This window comes from Sander lucioperca, chromosome 13, assembly GCF_008315115.2.
Source record: "Sander lucioperca isolate FBNREF2018 chromosome 13, SLUC_FBN_1.2, whole genome shotgun sequence".
NCBI lineage: Eukaryota > Metazoa > Chordata > Actinopteri > Perciformes > Percidae > Sander > Sander lucioperca.
This window is the reverse complement of record NC_050185.1, coordinates 16,437,037-16,456,012: the sequence shown is the minus strand read 5'-3', so window position 1 is coordinate 16,456,012 and position 18,976 is coordinate 16,437,037. Positions and strand designations below refer to the sequence as shown.

The 18,976-nt window shown below is 40.8% G+C and overlaps 1 protein-coding gene across 1 annotated transcript in view; it reads left to right on the top strand.

Moving 5' to 3' along the window:
* frem2a (FRAS1 related extracellular matrix 2a) overlaps positions 1-18,976 on the top strand; it is a 65,966-nt gene that overhangs the window by 19,153 nt on the left and 27,837 nt on the right. Inside the window, exon 3 of the mRNA XM_031280891.2 lies at positions 327-473. Coding sequence (XP_031136751.1) covers positions 327-473 — 147 coding nt within the window. The remainder of the gene's footprint in view (positions 1-326; positions 474-18,976) is intronic.

The window sequence follows — 18,976 nt, the reverse complement described above, 5'->3', positions numbered from 1 at the left end:
TTGATGTGTTGGGAACATTTGGATTGAAAATAATTAAAACACTTTTTCTTCATTACAGTTTTACAACAATTGCCCCCTTGGGTCACATATTTTCCCAGAGTTTCCTTTCCAGTTTTTACTGAATATTGAACTCAGCATTTGGCATTTAAATAGGCACAGACCCACCCCAGCACACAGCAGTTCTACAGAGACATTGTGTGCACACTTTTTACAGTAAGAAGATTTAAGAAGCACCACAATGTGAATTCAGCTAGGTATAAGAGAAAAAATGTTTACAATTAGGAGTAACAAAATGTATTTACTATGTTCGTATGTATTTTGTCCAGGTGGGAACAAGCTCAAGGGACAGCAGTTCCGTCTGGACTGGGCCTGGATCTCTCTGGAGAAAGAGTACTACGTGGTGGACGAAGAGGACAAGTTCCTGGAGGTGGTGCTCAGACGGAGAGGATACCTGGGAGAGACATCTTTCATTGGTTCGTCTGTTTGTCTTTCTGTCTCTCTTCCTCTCTTCCAAGAGAACACACTTTGTGTTTTTAGCCAGGTAGCAGTTTGGCCCCAGGGATGACAATGTCGGTTTGTCAGTCGGTTAATCAGCTTACCACTTCAGTCCAGATTGAAATAACACAAATATCAACAACTGCTAGATGGATTACCCAAAACATTTGGTTGATGATAGACGATAAACCCTAAATACTTTGGTGATACCCTGACCTTTAGTGCAAACATGAGGTTGACATTTTTGGTTTTGAGTGAGCTGTTTCAACAACTGTTAGATTGATTGCCATGACATTTGGTAAACACATTTATGTCCCCCTCAAGATGAATTGTGAGTATTTTTCATCTAGCGCCATCATCACCTTAGATTTTTAAATTGTCCAATATTTTGTTTGTGGACCAGATGCCAATTACTAAAGTAATGACATTCTCATCAGCACCATAAAACATCATATTAGCATAGCTTATTAGCATTTTCATTGCGAGTATGTTAGCATCCCCCACATTTCACTAACACTCGCAGACACTTTAACACTATCTTCACACATCTCCAAAACCTGTGAATGATAGTATGTGTGTGTGTGTGTGTGTGTGTGTGTGTGTGTGTGTGTGCTACAAATAAATGTGAGTTATGTGTATCGAACAATAGTGAGTCTGTGTTGGAAAAGAGTTTGAAAAAGCATTTCCAGGGAATCTGATGTGAAGATTTAATGTGGCAATTTTGAAATTGTGGTTGCTGTCAGGTTGCAGAATGAGTGCTCTAGATCCATATTTGCTGTGCCTAGTGGTGGCCATGGACAGACTCTATAATTGTTTATTTCCTGACGATTTCAGTCTGATTTCTTTATCATCCCAAGAAGGAAATTATTTATGTAGCTGTGTGATATGTAACATACATTATTCAACAAGAAGGAAATTATTTGTGTAGCTGTGTGATATGTAACATACATTATTCAGCAGGTTACAACATATTGTGTCAAACATGAAGTTAATGGTGATTTTGTTTGTTGGTGTAACTTATAAAAGTCTAAAATGGTGCTTGCTAGGCTGACAACAGTATTTATCAATATACAGTATATATGAAAAGAAACAAAAAAAATGACTTAGTTACTTTGTAATAGTTTTTTTCTAATTGTAATCTAAGAAACAGTTATTGTGGCACCCGATATTGCCAATGTTAAAGCTATTTCTTGCTGTCTTACTGTTGTTCTTTTTCTCTAAACTGTCTTCCGTTTGCTCTTAAGCTGACTTAGACAACTGCTAGATGGATTGCCAAAACATTTGGTTGATGATAGACGATAAACCCTAAATACTTTGGTGATACCCTGACCTTTAGTGCAAACATGAGGTTGACATTTTTGGTTTTGAGTGAGATGTTTCAACAACTGTTAGATTGATTGCCATGACATTTGGTAAACGCATTTATGTCCCCCTCAAGATGAATTGTGAGTATTTTTCATCTAGCGCCATCATCACCTTAGTTTTTTAAATTGTCCAATATTTTTGGTGGAGCTGGTCGTTTAATAGTCGACTCGGAAGAAATTACGTTTTGACAATAAACTACATCAACACTACAGTATGTGGAGTTAAACTGGACTGGCCCAATAATCTCTGAATAGTTCTACTTGTTGTTAAATTGCAATGTGAGCGGCAGCCAACAGGGGGTGCATTATGCGGCAGGATCATTTAAAAGGCAACCGCGACTATTGCGCGTCTGCCCTATTTCTGATAGCGTGGCGGAAGAAATTTTGAGATGGCGCACCGCCACAATGAAATCAACATAGAGGAAACACTGGGTTGCCAATTACTAAAGTAATGACATTCTCATCAGCACCATAAAACAGCATATTAGCATAGCTTATTAGCATTTTCATTGCGAGTATGTTAGCATGCTGGTGATAGCATTTAGCTCAAAGCACTACTGTGCCTGAATACAGCCCACAGAGCTGTTACAGTAATGTGGCTGTAGCCTCTTAGTATTGTTTCTGTCCTCATACCGTCTCCTTTTCTGTAGCATTAATTTCAACTTTCATTACTTTACATTGCTGTTAATATCAGGTTTTTAGCTCCACGTTCCTCTTCCTAACAAGCACATTGTCATTTGTCATTTGCTTCACTGCAGAGATTTATGTACCTATCGTTCACCTGGAGTGGTGCTCTCTAATACACACATACAGTCTAAACATATTCTCTGACAGTTGAAGCCAAAAAGCAATAGCAACGTTTCCTTTCAACGCACAATTTAACCAGATTTATCGTCTAAGCCAAAGTTATTTTGTTTGGCCTTGAGCCATTTTAGAGGTTTGCAATAATAATGTTTTGTTATTTGCTTGAGGAGGCTAGATGAGATAGCTGTAAGGTCAATGTGGTGCACTGTGTAGAGATGTAACTAATTTTTTTACCAGCCTATACAAAACTGCTTCTGAAGCAACATGCCATTTTCCTAGATCTCCTTCAGTTTAGCATGATTTGTCAAAGGTGGGCGAGTGGTTTGTCACACTGAGGACATGAAATAGGCATCAAAAGGAGTCCATGTCAAAAAACAATAACAATGCATTGCATTGAGCAGGTGGATACAACTAAATCCACAAAGAAAACTCTGAGAGCAGAAATAGCGGTGAGATTATTAAGGTTACTAGTCTTTGATACAATCAAACATCATTAGCATCAATTAATAAAATTGCCACACCATCATCTCCCTATCTATGTAAAGCAAAGCTGTAGATAGGAATGAATGTTGATCTGATTATACTGTATGTGTTTTACATAGAGGTTCCTTAATGTCTCTGACAAGTGGGTTCGATCAGCAGGGCCTTAAACTGCAATGTAAAAGACTTTGAGATGACATTTAGATCAGACCAAATACAAAGTTACTCTCAGAGAAAAGTTGTTTAGTGTACTGGTGACTTTGTGAAAAAAACGCATCAGAGTCTTGTTCTTGGAAAAATGTGTCCATCTTCTAAAAAAAAACATTTTATTCCAAATTAAACCAGTTTTTTTCTTAAAATTCAGTCTAAGGTTTATCTTTGGAGTATGAATGGTTTAGCCTTACAGCCACATTAGGCTGTTAAATGTCAACATTTTACAGAATTGCCAGAAGACTGAATATTAGTGAATCATCACTGTACAAAACACAGAGTGGGCAGAGAACACACTGCTGGCTCTGTACTGCTCAAATCTCTAATCCAGCCAGCTACAAAAACATCAATGCCAGAGTTTTTAATAAGCTTTTTGACCAGCAGATGGAGGTGATTTTATATTGGGAACAACAGCCCAGCATGTTTATGTTCTTATGTCTGAGTGTTTTTACGTGATTTGAAGGTTGAAAGGCTGCTGAGGATGTTGTCCCTGAACGCTACTCTTAGACCTGACTTTGTCATGCGGCAGCTCGTTTGCTCTGGGAGAAGCAGCAGCTGCAAGTAGCTTTTACTCTCTTCAACCTCTCATCATCATTCTGATCCCTTTTAATCGTGTGTGTGTGTGTGTGTGTGTGTGTGTGTGTGTGTGTGTGTGTGTGTGTGTGTGTGTGTGTGTTTGTGTGTGTGTGTGTGTGTGTCTGTGTGTGTGTGTGTGTGTGTGTGTGTGTGTGTGTGTGTGTGTGTGTGTGCGTGTGCGTGTGTGTAGTATATATGATTCCTCTCAGGAAGGTGTTGAGTGTATGTCTTTGGCACACATGAAAGCTTGCGTTCTGACTCTCATCTCTCTGCACAGTTGGTATGTGAGCACCTGGTTATCTCTAACCACACACAACACATACACACGCATTTACTTTCAAGACCTCCTTAGAACGACTAACGACGTAGCTACAACATGTTAAGCTGAGGCATTTTTATGAATAAGTCCATGGCTTGAAGGGAGATTAAAGAGTGGGAATGTTTACTTGTGACCTTAAGAAAAGAGTGTATCTTACCCCACAGCACCAAACCAGATCTGACACCAGCATTTTAAATGTGTGTCTGTATCTCTATGTATGTGTGTGTGTATATGCCCTGTGTGGATCGGTTCAGGCACTGATGATGAAATCTAGTGTAGAGCAACATGAAACAGAAAGTGATCGAAGTCTAATAACTTTCATAGATTTCAATTTGCTGGGCTGGTGAACAGAAGAATGAAGCGAATGAACCAATAACAGAGTAGCGACGTGGACAAAATAGCAGGAACACCATACTGCAATCCAATCCAATACTGCCACAGTAATGGTACCTTTGATTGATATTTGGTCCATCCATCCATCCATCTTCTTCCGCTTTGATATTTGGTGTCAATGGAAATCATTATAAGGCTGTAGTTGGTGTCACTGCATATATCTCATTGAGAGTGAGTGTTGTTGAGGCTCTACTTGTATTCCTCTTTGCCAATTTTAGATGTGTTTGGCTCGAGTCTTAATGATTTTTGAGTTTTCTCTTCGCCACAGTGCATCATTTTGCAGTGTGTATGAAGGATTGGCCTCTTCATAAGTTGCCTCATTTTGCCTTTATATTGTTGATTGTCAGTTAGCTATTAAAGCTGACACATACTGCTGATGGTACTCAAATTGTACAGTAATATGACTCACTTGTGTTACAGGGAATGGACAAAACAACAGAAACACATTTTGAGACAGGATGTTTACTTTAAAGAGCAGAATCCAAGCTACAAAGGAAACTTCAAAAATCATATGGCAAATAGATAAACACCTGGCTATTTTACGTGATTTGAAATTCATTGTCATGAGACAAACACATTCATATAGTCACCACCGAAAAATGCAGTAGAGTGATGATGTTGATGATACAGTGCAGTAAGATATTACAACAGACAAATATTTTCCAGCACACTGGGTTTGAAATTAAACATTAAGGTTAAACTCTCAGCTTTATTTAAAGGTCTTTATACACCCACATGGAGGACTTGTTGATGGAACTGCAACCCTGTTTAATGCGAATTTGTGGGGATAAAAAATAGTGGAACAATCACATGTAACATTTGGTTGCAAATCCTTTGCTGTCAATGACTGTTGCTATTGTATGTATGCAATGCTGTCTGAATTCTACGACACACAGATATCAGCAGGCACTTGGTATATTGCTTGATGATCCCCTGCCAGGCTCCAAACTGCAGCCATTTTGACTTCTTGCTTGCTTTTTCTGTCTTCAGTCAGGTCTTCAGCAGTGAAGCACATCATCATCAGTTGGATTGGGATCAATTAGAAAACACTGTTTTACCATGAAACCTCCTTGGTTGACTTGTTACTATGTTTAGGATCCTGTCACATTGGGACAGCAAATTGATTTAGAGAAAAATGGCCATTACAATTTCCCAGAACTCAATATGACATAATTCAGTTGCTTGTTTTGTCCCACCAGCAGTTTAAAATCCAAATCTTTTTAATTTACAGTTATATAAAACAGAGACAAATCAGCAAATCCTTACATGTGAGAAGCCAGAACCATCAAATGTTTGACATTTGTTCTTAAAATTATCAAAATGATTGCAATTCATTTTCTGTTGATTGACTAATTGATTCATCTACTCAATTGTTTCAGCTATAAAGAGGGCTACGAGCCTGTTCAGCCAATATGGGTATGAACAACCTCAAAGCTCAAGTCAACACTTTAACCTCAGAGCCGTTCTTTCATTTCAAATCCAATGTGCTGAAGTTGAACCAAAACAATTAAAAACATCAGTTTACTAATACTTTCTCACTATATGTGCAACTGTGTGTGTGTGTGTGTGTGTGTGTGTGTGTGTGTGAGAGGTGTGCTAAAGGAGGATATGGGAGGGTAGTAACGGAGATCACTACAAAACCAGAACTGTAAATGAAAAGATAATTGATGACAGAACAACATCCTGTAAATATAAAGAGAAAATGCTAAAAAAAAAAGCCACATAGGAATTTCTGGCAACAGTAGACACTGCATGTGCAGATACAGTACAGTAGATAGACAGATTACATTAGATTAGACAGGGAGTGTGTCAGGGATTGAAAAGCATGGAGAAAAACGCCCAGCGATTGTTGCAAGGGTTAGCGGATGAAAGCTGCTGTGGTGCCGGGCAACATTGAAGAAGATGCTCCATCACAACAGGACGTACAGAGGATCAGTGAAGGAGGAAAGCTGAGATAAGATCAAGGTTTGAAGATGCCCCCGCAAAGCAGAGCTCAGGGAGAACGGGGCTAGACAAGAGCATGGGATCAGATTGGATTTTTCTACTACTGTCTTACTTCTTTTGAAAAGAAAAAAACGACTAAAATATGAACCTTCAGCTTCATTTTTCATGGGTGTTTGCCCTCTTCCTTACTTCCTATGTCTTCTTCTAATTGAGTTCTGTCACTTTGTCTCCTGTGACAAACCCTAGGAAACAGCTCTAAAGGCGCTGACACACCAACCTGATTATCGGCCGTCGGACAGTCTGGCGAGGTCAGTGACTCGAGTCTGTTCGGTGTGTTCCGTGCCGTCGGCGTTCATTTTGGGCGATTTGACTTGTTCAATCGGCCAGTGGGCAGTCGGACTCAATGACCAATCTGATTGGTGGAGTGCTAGCCCTTGACTAGCGAATCAGTGCACAAGAAAACCGGAGCTGACAACGCCAGTATCTTCTTATTACTAGCCATCGTATTTTCTTCCGTTCAGCGAGTAATGACAACAACAATCCTTCTTGACTACTATCAACACTCTCTGATGTAAACAATGACTGACGACAGCGTGCTCTGTGTTTACTAGGTCTAGAGAAATGTTCCCTCATTTCCGGTTTTCATTTTTTGGGCGACAATACAGATTAGCGCCGCCTACAGAACGTACACTCAAGTCGGCGTCGCTTTGGTGTGTTCCGAGGCACTTTTTTGACCTCGGGGAGCCGACTGATCAGTCAGACTGCCTTTTCTGCCAACGGGCAGCCGTCGGGTTGGTGAGTCAGAGCCTTTAGAGGACAATGCCTATACTCTACTATATAGAATTATCGTTCTGTCACTTTGTCTCCTGTCTTACTTTCTTTTCTTTTCATCCCTAATCCCTCCTCACCTCATCTTACCATGGAGAGTGTTTGGTCCTTTTGCTTCTAACCTGCTTTTCCTCATCAAAGACACCATGTCCCCCTCCTAGTGCCTTATAGCCCTGGGTCTATGCCATAGGCTGTCTTATTCTTCCACCCACTCTCCCTTTGTCATTCTTTCTATATCTACCTTCTTCCCCCCTCTCTGTTTCACTCCAGTGCAGCGCTCATTCACTCTCTGTTCTTGCTCTGTCTTCTATTTTTCCACTTCCTTGTGTGCATTCTGTATGTTGTTGTTACCCATTGCAGTGCATCTCTGCTGGTTCTTCTCCATACTCTTCTTTGTTTCTTGTGTCTTCCTGTTCCCTTCAAGAAACCCTCCACTCTCAAAGTCCTCACCATGTGACATCTTTCCTTACCTGTCTTTTCATCCTTTCTTCCTCTCTTCTTTGCTAATGAGTAATACTAGGACATATATAAAACAGTAGATGTGACATGACGTCATAACTAATGGGATAACTGTCCACCATCTTACCTCGGTATACTGTTTACAATTGCCACCAATATGCAGAAACTATATTATCGGCTGTGCAACATGCTTTACCAAAAGGACCAAAGTGACTAGGGAGGCTGGCATCACTTTCCACACGTCATTATAGAGTAGATGAGACATATAGGTAAACTAAAACAACAAAAAGGTCAGTGAACTACGTAACTTTACTGTTACCTACCATTGGATCAGCTGAGTTCTACAGTAACTTAAGTCAAAGTAACTGATAGCGCTCAACAGCATTGATTTGTTAGCAAAACAGACAATTTATGACCAGCAAACTATGCTAACTTAACTAAACCTGACCTTTGAGCTAACGTTATAACCAGTGTTGGGGAAGTTACTTTTAAAAAGTAGTGTTTGCTCGTTACTCGTTACTTCTTAAAAAAGTAATCTGTTACTTTACTTAGTTACCCCCTATGGAAAGTAACTTTTTACTTTACTCGTTACTTTTACGTTACTTTTAAAAGCAGGGGTCTCTGGCAGAGACTGAAGTTAATTATACAAAAACTATCTTTGACCATATAAGCTAATCTCTGGTTTATCAGTGTCTGAACTACACTGCAGGCTGGATTCTCTACTCACAGAGTGACGGCTGATTCATTATGAACGAGTCCAGGGCGGGTTGAATGCACATCAGCAGGTCATCGGTGTTACACGGTGTTAGTGTATACTATGTAATGTCTGTATCGACTTGTACCGGTCGCGCAGCCACGATGGTCTGTGCATTGTCGTAGACACATGCAGCCTCTTTTCTGTGGAAGTCCACAGCGGTCCGCTGCGTGTATGTAGGAGGCCATCTCCACCACATCCGTGAGGTTGTCAGCTTTGTGCCTGCCTGGCTCAGAGCACCGTCTAGCAAAAAGCCACAAAGCTTAAAACGCTCTCAAAAGTTAGCTTTGGCTTCTTCTCGCTTGCCATGATTGTTCTGCTACAAGCCTCTGTCACGTCCCGTGTGGAGCTTGTGAGTGCGCAGCTGAGAAGGCAGTGTCGCTGTCAAATCTGTCCCTGGGAAAAGTAATGTTCCGCCGAATTGAAAAAGGAACTACGTTTCGTTAGCGCGTTACACTACTTTTTACCCGAAAAAGTAGTTACGTTACTGTAACGCGTTACTCCCAACACTGGTTATAACAAAGTTATTATTATAACCCTAATGATAACATTTGTCCGCTGAGCAGCTGATTCCATGCCAATCAAGTGTAAACTTAGAACTTGTTAAGGAGCAGTGCTCCTAAATCCTGTTTCATAATATCTCAAGATAAATCCAGCCAGTTGCGATACAAACTACACAAAGAGTGGCAAATCAACCCTACAGTCACGTTGACCACATGACAGCAGCACGGAACACTAACCGTCCACACAATCAGCCGAGGGGTCGGACTTAACATGATGTTTACCACATCTGGCTAACCCGAAATTAGCCGCCTTGAATCCTGCAATCAGTTATCATATATTAACATTGTTGTTAGCTTACCTCATGCCTTTACACGATTTTCCTATCAGTAAAGCAAATCAAACATAATCCATGTCTCTTGATCAGGTAAAGTAATCCAGTTTGTACTTCAGCAGTTTAGGTCAAAATTCCTGCGATTTCTCCGCATTATCGCCATAATTTAATATTCAAAACATTACCGTTGTAGCAGCCCTTGGAACCGAAATGAAGAGAAGTCTCGAAAACAGGTGCAATAACGTTTATTGCCGCTCTTCCAGCACCGTGAAACTAAAACAAACAATGAAACAATGGTACCGAAGTTGTGAGGGACATTACATCGGGGTATAGTGATCTCCTTTAACCTTCTGAGACCATCCTTCCACTCCTCCCACTGTGACTGAAGGCCTACAGGAATGGGATCATCCCATCCAACACCTCGGCGACACAGCTCCTGCAAGATACATTTCCCTCTCAGGGTGAATGGAGCCACGAACCCAAGTGGATCATAGAGAGAGGCGACAGCTGACAAGATACCACGGCGAGTTGGGGGATGGTCTTTAGCATCGATATTGAAGGCAAAGGTGTCAGTTTCCATGGACCACTGAATGCCAAGTACGTGTCCTTCTGGTAAAGTGCCTGGATTGAGATTGAGGGGGTCAGTAGTTGCTGCTCTTTCCGATGGAGCTACACAGGTAAGGACCTCGCTTCGGTTCGAGTTAAACTTATGTAAGCGCAAGCCTGCACTTTTGCAAAGTTGCTGCGCCCCAATGATTAGCTCTTTAGCCTCTTCCTCCATTGAAACACTGATTAACCCATCATCCACATAGAAATTATTCTCTACGAAGGATGATGCTAGGGGATGGTCAGTCTTATGTTGCTGTGCCAGGTACCTGAGCCCGAAATTGGCACACCCAGGGGAGGTGGACTGTCCGTCTATATTCTTGAGGTTCTGCTTCCAACTGACCTCCCTCCCACCAAAGAAACTTCAGGTAATTACGGCATTCAGGTAAGACAGAGAACTGATGAAACATTTTCTCAATGTCACAGATCACAGCAACAGCTTCTCTTCTAAACCGTAGAAGAACTCCTACTAGAGAGTTGATCAAATCAGGGCCAGTTAGTAGTGTGTCATTCAAAGAGATTCCATTAAACTTAGCAGAGCAGTCAAAAACAACTCAAAGTTTATCGGGCTTTCTGGGGTGGTATACCCCATGATGCGGTATGTACCACACAGTTTCTCTCTCAGCGGCTACGGGGGCTGGTTCTGCATCACCTCTGTCCATGATGTCTTTCATGAAGGCTGTGTAGTGGTCATAATATTGTTTGTTTGACTTCAACCTTTTCTTCAGGTGTTGCAACCTAACAGTGGCCAGCTTCTTGTTATTTGGAAGAACTGGTAAACCGGTGCCCTTAAAGGGGAGTGGCATTTCGTAATGTCTATTGTCCTTCTGCTTAATAGTGTCACTCAGAAACTGAATGAATCGGACGTCATCCTGAGACACGTATTTATTCTCATAGGTCTTTTCGTTGAAGTCCGATTCTAAAATCCTCGACACATCTGTGGCAGATGGCACTGGGATTTCCTTCACTGAGATTCGATGAACGAAACTTTGGTTTCCCTGCCTGTCCAAATGGGGATTGTTTGACCCTATGATGCTCCAGCCTAATGCAGTCCTTTGCGCAAAAGGTTAATTTTCACTACCTGTGATGACCTCTAGGGGGACCAGTGCTGATGGGCAGTCGTAACCAATCAGTAGTCCCACCTCGCAGTCTTGCAATGGTGGCATCTTGTTTCTTAAGTGGTTCAAATGAGGCCACTGGAGTGCTGTGCTTTTAGTGGGAATGTGTGACTTATCGACTGGAATGAAGTCTCGCGTATAGGCCTGTTTTACTGTGATGTACGTTTCAGAGTTCAGTCCCCTAACCTGTAGACCACTAACAGTCTTACTTGCTATTACTGTATTGGTAGCAGTCATGGTGCTTAACTTGAGTTGTACTGAAAGAGTGGTCACACTAAGTCCAGCAGCTAGATCCTCCAATATGAAAGTAGAGTCACTCTGTGTATCAAGCAGTGTATAAGTGAGAATTTCCTTCTCTGGTGCTGTCGTCGAAGCAAAGGTGATGTTCATAAATGAGTGCCCTTTTATCATCTATGGATTTTGCAGCAAAGGTTGGACATTTAGCAATACCATGAGCTTCGTCCTGACAACATAAGCAAGGCGCCCATGCCCTTGACTGTTCTCCTGTCTCTGTAGAGGAGTCTTTCACTTGAATGACTGTGTTTAGGGCTTTGGCTCGCTGTGGGAGCCTCTCTTCCGTGGTTTTAATATTCAGCAGAAGTGGTGAGGCAATGGGGTTGCATGCTATTTTGGCTTCTTTTGCCATGAACTCTGTAAAGCGTGCAAAGCTGGGATAATTTCCACTTTGGTCTAATTCTTCCACGACAATACGACTCCACCTACGAACCAACCACTCAGGAAGCCTTTTAAGAAGTTTGTGATTCTCCTCACAATCATCGAGAATGCTCAGTCCCTTAATGTGGGGAATGGCCTCAGCACATCCTTTAAGAAAGTCAGCGAACTCTCTAAGTGCAATTGGGTAATTTGCAGAACTCTTCGGCCACTTTGCAAGCTTGTCTCTAAAGGCCTTTTGAACAATGAACGGATTCCCGTACCTGTCTTGAAGGACCGCCCAAGCACCCTTATATGCATCATCTGCGTTCCGATAGAAAAATCCCTCCACAGCCTTGCGTGCTTCTCCTGCAAGATAACTCTTTAAATAGAGCATTTTTTCAGCAACTGGAAGGGGCTTCTGATCAATTAGCGCATTGAAAGATAATTGCCAATCGATAAACTTCAGGGGGTCACCAGTGAATGTTGTGGGTTCGGGGACAGGTAGACGACTTAGAGTGAATGAGCTAGCAATTTCTCGAGCTAAATTGACTTCTGACTGATTTGACACCACTCCTTGTGGTGTATGACGAGGCTGGAACAGTGTGGCTTGTACATTTAATGGAGTTTTGACAGTGTTTTGGTGGTCTGGTGGGATTTGGATGTGTGTTTCTTCACCATCATGAATGAGGCTATCACAGTCATTGTAAGTCTTCACGCGCGCAGCTGCTACCTTTACATCACTCTCTGCTTGTAGCTGTTGTAGCCTTATTTTCTCTCTCCCTATTTTTAATTTCATTTCAGCCTCCCTGGCTTTCCATTCACTCTCCAGTTCATCAAGCTTTGACTGTTGAGCATGTAGTTCTTGCATGACCTTTGCCTGTTCTAATCTGGCAGCGAGCTCAGCCTCAGCATTGGCGCGTTTGCTAGATGCCCCAGAGTTGGTATTAGAGATCTTATCTGATTCTTCAGGTGGTTCGGAGAACACAGTTTCAGTATTTGTTTTGCCGAAGACTGACCCGTACTCATGCTTATTTAATGTCATCCTCACTCTTTCCTTTTCAAGTCGATCGTTAAAAACTTCATGTATGTTATTTAGCCGTCTGGTGGCAAGTTCACAGATCTCTGCTGTTATAGATCCACATGTATCCATTCGACTTACAATGTCTGGAGTAGTACTATAGTTTCGCTGCATAGCTTGATAATGTTGAGCAACTGTGTTGAGCTTAGATTCAATGTTAACTTGGTATGATTTAAGCTCTTCATCTGAGCGGCACGACTTTAGCTGTGTTCTCATTTCCCTTGCTGTCTGTCGCCACACTTCATAAGTTTTGTTGAATGCTTTCTCGTTTTTCTTTGCTTCTTGTTCATGTAACTCTTGGCCTTTTTCTGTTAAATTTCGCTCACGAGAGCTAGACCTGACCTGCGGTGTCTTGTCTGCTTCTTCAGTGGGTTCTGATATCTTGTCTGCTTCTTCAGGGGGTTCTGACATCTTGATTATCTGTGTCTGTTTATATTATAAGCCTTGAAGTGTAGTATGTCTGTACTCAAATCTGTTAAGTGACTCTAACCAATTCTTGAACTATGTAACCACTCACTTCAGACATTTACCCTTCAAAGATACGCTAAGATAAGCAGAGAACAACAATCACGATATTAGACCGTATCACTGATGATCTACAATCAAACAATATATTCCTTTTAAATTCTGTCAGGTTAACACAATAAACAGTGTGGAATGCATTCACTTTCTGTTTTCTTGCTTATTTTAAAATGTCTATTTTCATCTTTAAGGTCACAAAGATTAACATGAAATTACTTGATTATCTTGTAAACACACAATACCATAAACCATGTTCCACGTATCAAAGGTCCAATGTTGACCGTTGCTGAATTTAACCTATACTCCGTCAGTCTCCGATTGTAGACTTATCTGTAGACTGCGGACAGGACGTCTTGCAAGCTGATCCTGGCAGAGCGTGGTAGATGACTCAAGCGTAGTGTCGAGTTTCACTGTAGCAGCCCTTGGAACCGAAATGAAGAGAAGTCTCGAAAACGGGTGCAATAACGTTTATTGCCGCTCTTCCAGCACCGTGAAACTAAAAGGATATGATACAAATAGGAGCAAGTAAATAAATTACAAATAAAGTGCATGGGTTTATGCAAAATATTAACTGGATGCTCAAATGATAAATACAATAGGCTACAATAAAGCCAATGTTCACATTAAATTCACAAGTTGCTGACGCGTATTAACAAACTCATAACCCAAGAAACATTGCAGGTATCATTTAACACATTGCATTACAAGCTAACTTGAATAACTGAACATGTTGAATAAATGTCACTTAAGGATTTCATACCTCGCTCCACTTCAAGGGTGCAAAGCTAGCAGTCTACTTAGCTGTCCATTAGCCCCTTGCAGGTAGTTCACCGACAGACTTAACACAAGCATATACGTTCAAAAAGTAATTCGAAGCGAGGACATACACATAAGCTTCAGTAAAAAAAACAGTGAGAAAAATGTTGAGTTTACATGCTGTATACATGTGGTGTATGTTTTATGCAAGAGAGCGAAAAATATGGCTCTCGTCTAGCAAGGTTTGCTGCGCGCTGCAATCAGATTTTTTTTTTGCAGCCTCCTCCTGTTCCGTGTGACTTCAAAATAAAAGTCTCTTAAACTATGGTCACTTACAACCGTGATGAGAATGAAAGACAACTGAGATGGGTCCAGAGTTGTGCTGAAGGCATTAGACTTTCCACAAACAAACTGTTACGGAACGGCACTGGAGGTTGGACCCAAAAGCAGACAACAAACAAGAAATAAGATTAAGTGATTTAATGCGTGAATATATATACAATAATTGTGCTGGTGGCAAAGGGGGGTTGTGTCGAGGGGATCTAGTGGTGAGTGGTGGGTGCAGTGCGCTCTCCAGAGCGTGCCCAGTGAATTGGTGGTGATGACCATGTGGTATGGCTTTTCCAGAGTCCAACAAACAATTGAGGCTTGAATCCAACCCTTACAATGAGAGAGGAGCAGGCAGGAGGAGCAGGCAGGCAGGCAGGCAGGCAGGATACACAGGAAGCGTGAGCACGAGCAAGCAAGGCAGGCTGCAACAAGAGAGAACACAGAAAATGTTTTAGCTACACAAGCTAAATCACCAGGAACACAGAAAAACACAGGGAGCCAGGAGTGCAACTATACCACACTAGTAGACTGTACAATCTGGCAACAAGTGGATCACAGAGCCAGCCTTAAATACTGCAGGAGGTTGATTAGGGAATGAGCTTCACCTGGCGCCACTTGCCAGCTAAGCCACGCCCACAGCTCACAGTCATCAGCACAGGAGGGAGAAACATGAGGGGAAACAAACAAAAACACACAGAACAAGGAGAAGCACAGGCTGCCATGATGACATGATGACACAAACATAACAAAACAAAACTTGCTTTATCAACAAAAACAACTCATTTACAGTTAGATGGCTCTCCAACCTCTCCTCTCATCAAAACAAACCCCATGCTAGTTGACAGGAAGTGACACGGTCTATGGGAAATGAATGTGGTCTTATAAGTTTTATATATATATATATATATATATATATAATTACCTGCCTATAGGCTATAATCTTAATCTATTTAGGATTTTCTACATTTTAGCCATTCAGAATATAAAAGACAGTGATTAGCCTACATATTAAATTCAGGCAAAATAAATTGTTATCTGCAATATAAATGCACAAATATGAGATTATCTCCGTGATTGAATGCATTATTTGTTCTCTTGACGCTATAATAATAATAATAATAATCCAAATTCTACCAAAATCTTAGTTTTTTTGGTTCATTCTAGACAGGCAAAGTTGTCTTGTGCACATTACTTTGAATAAAAAACAGTATTGATGTATTGATAGAGAAATGCAAGGATTTTAAAGACAACATGAGCCTCTTTCACCATAGCTTTCAATGGCAGCAAATCTAAAACTTAACCCAGGTAAGATTGCCTCCATATGTTTCCATCTCGGGATGGCAATTCAGAATGACGTTTCATATCTATTGTTTTATATATATATAAATTAGGATGGAATTGAATTATCATTCTTTTTTGTGTCTCCTTGCGTAAGTCAAAGCTCACTGCTTGAAGACAGTTTTTCCCCTTTCTGCGCTGTCCTTTTCTGTTCTGTCCTTGCTGAGAGATAAATGGAGAATTGTTAACAAGGTGTACATTTCCCAGGTTAATCATCTCCTGTAGGATGTATTCCAGCCTCATTACTGTTGCCAAGCAGGGTGGATGGAGAGATAATTTCATTTCACTCGAGAGAATAGAAAGTGTTGCCCCCCTGAACGTCTTTGCTCCAGCTCTCCACCTCAGCTGCCTTGATGTGAATTTACATTTATCATACAATGAGCATGAAGGTATCTGCAATCATACATTTCATGGTGAATTGTAGAATTCACATACAGTCAAACTCAGCTTGTTGCAGTGTTTGCTTTCAATAGTGAAACAAACTACAATACAGAACAAAAGAGAGTTTGCAGCTATAAACAGAAATTGTGTGTGTTTGTGAGCAACTCCTTGTGTGTGGTGTGTGTGTGTGTGTGTGTGTGTGTGTGTGTGTGTGTGTGTGTGTGTGTGTGTGTGTGTGTGTGTGTGTGTGCGTTATATGGAGACACAACACAAGGGACTGTAGCTCAAAGGAAAAAGTACCATATAGATCAAAAGCCCTCGGGTGGTTATATTTCCAGCTGCTGAGAAGGAACCTCAGTGCGACCCCAGGCAACGCGTCTCTTCCCTCCGGGGAGTCCAGCGAGGGTGGCTCAATAAGGCTCCACCCTTTTAAGATCAACACTCCCTTTCTCCTGTAGGTTTTTGTGTGCTATTTAATGTGCATCAACTAAACATCAGGATAGAAAGATGAGAAATATAGGAAAGATTAAAATCATCTGTTATGAGGACACTTTTCTAATTGTCTGTAATTGCGTCTTTACTGCAGTAGTCTTCATTGTTAATGGCGAAGTCTGTTATTAAAAGTGTGACATGATAATTTCTCCCAGTCAACGGTTTGTTTTGCGCTCTAAACAGAGATACATGTGGCTGCTCAAGACGAGTTTGCTGCCATGAGTGGTCAATACACACGTCATGTCATATCAAATTCTGGGTTCTGTATTATTAATATGCGTATGCCGTTGTCACCAGTAACAACAGGTGTCACTGAATCAACGAGGACAGAAATCGTAAGGATCATATCTAGCTATGTTGAGACTTAACAGTTTATAGGTTGAAAGTTACAATGAAGTTATTTTACATGATTAAATTCATCAGCATACCTGTAGCCCCCTCAAAGTTTTTAAAAAACATTTCTGATGCTAGTAGTACAGCCTAAAAATGGCAGTGTTTCTTGGTTAGTATGTCAATTAAAGCAAAACTCTTGTCCACAGCCAGATATCTAAACAATTTCTTCACAAATTGCCATGAGGTTTGCTTTCGAAAGTCATGGTCTTGATCTCTCTCAGTGACCTTTACTCGAGCACCACAAGCAAGCGGAAATTTACATTTCTGCAAGAGAAATATCAAAATCCAATGACAGGTTGCTATGAAATTTACTAACACATTTATGTTTCCCAGAGGATGATTTGTTTGAAGCAGAACTTGGATGTGTGGTGACACTTCTTCTAACTTTATTTCAGTTGCAGGTCAGGTGAGAAGCAGGACTTGGGTTTAAGCTTAGTATTACATGTATTGGTGGTATTTCCACTGTGCTCTCTAAAATATTATCACTTTTGTTTACGAATGCAGGTATTTCATGATGAATTTTGATGTAGGCCTACCTCAGAAAACTTGACCCAGGTTAAGCTGATTGGACTACTTAGCAAGTGAACCATGAGTTGTCCTGACTGATCATCCATTAGTCACCAGAAAGACTTTCAACAGCCCCCAGAGAAGTGGATTTATTTTGTGTTGTATTAGTGCTGCTGTGATGAGCAATAGCATCATCTTTTCCTGTTGAGAAAAAGCAGAGAAGCAAAGAACGTTGAGAGATGACAATGCCCTTGGCCAAAAATTAAGAGAAAGAGGGTGTTATGTTTAATGTGCTGCTGGCTAAAGATCATGTCAAAGGTGAGAGTGCAGCATTTCATTATGGTTGGCTGTGGGGACCATCAGTGGAAAAAATGTTGTCTTTACACTTGAAATTGGTCCAAAACAGTGAGTCCAGAGAGAAGTATTTGCTATACTATTGGTGTTTGGTGTAAACCCACACCCATATACTTAATTAACTCTTCAGTACATTTGGTCAGTTACTCTTGGCAAAAAACTCAAATGAACCAATGAAATGCAAAGCTTAACACCGCAAATGATGCATAACAATCTTAAGGCTTTCAATCCCATTTTTCCACACTCGTGATATGAATAAATAAAAACGCTGAAAGTCCTCACAGGTACAGTAACACAAATGAGTGTGACGGCGTTAAAGTGTGTATTTCTGTGTATAATTATTTTCAGATTACATTTTGCATACAATCCTTACAGTTCATATCCTACTGTGTGTATGATCTAATGTATCCAGTCTCGTCTGCATGTTTTTGTCACCATCTTTTTTTTCTTTGTGTCTGAAAACAGGAAAACAAGTCCTTTTTTATGTTCAGGCACATGCATCATTCTGGCATGGCTCTGCTCACCTTGTTCTCATGAGGCATTATGAATGCAGACAAAGGAATGTAAACAGCATATTTCCAAATGTAATACATTATTGTATGACTTATGCCACCTAGGCTTCTTTGATGTGCGTTTGATGTGAAACCCAGTAAGCTCTGCTACTTTGAAGAAGGTGGATTGATGAGCATGAATGTTAGGTGGATTGTTGTAAAGTGGATTCACATGAAAGCCCTGTTATAAATGAAATAAGAGACATTTGAAGAGAAAAGGAGACACAGACACATTCTCGCAAGCATACCTAACCCTTGGGAAACAATCATGGTTGCTAATCCATCTCAGTAAAGTTGAATATGCCTATTTAAACGCTTCAGTCACAAATTCATTTCACACATTCCTGAGGCTCTGTAAGTGATCAGTGAAGAAAAATAGACGCAACACTCTTTTTCTCACCACTCTCTGAACAACATTAAAGGGTGTGAATATCT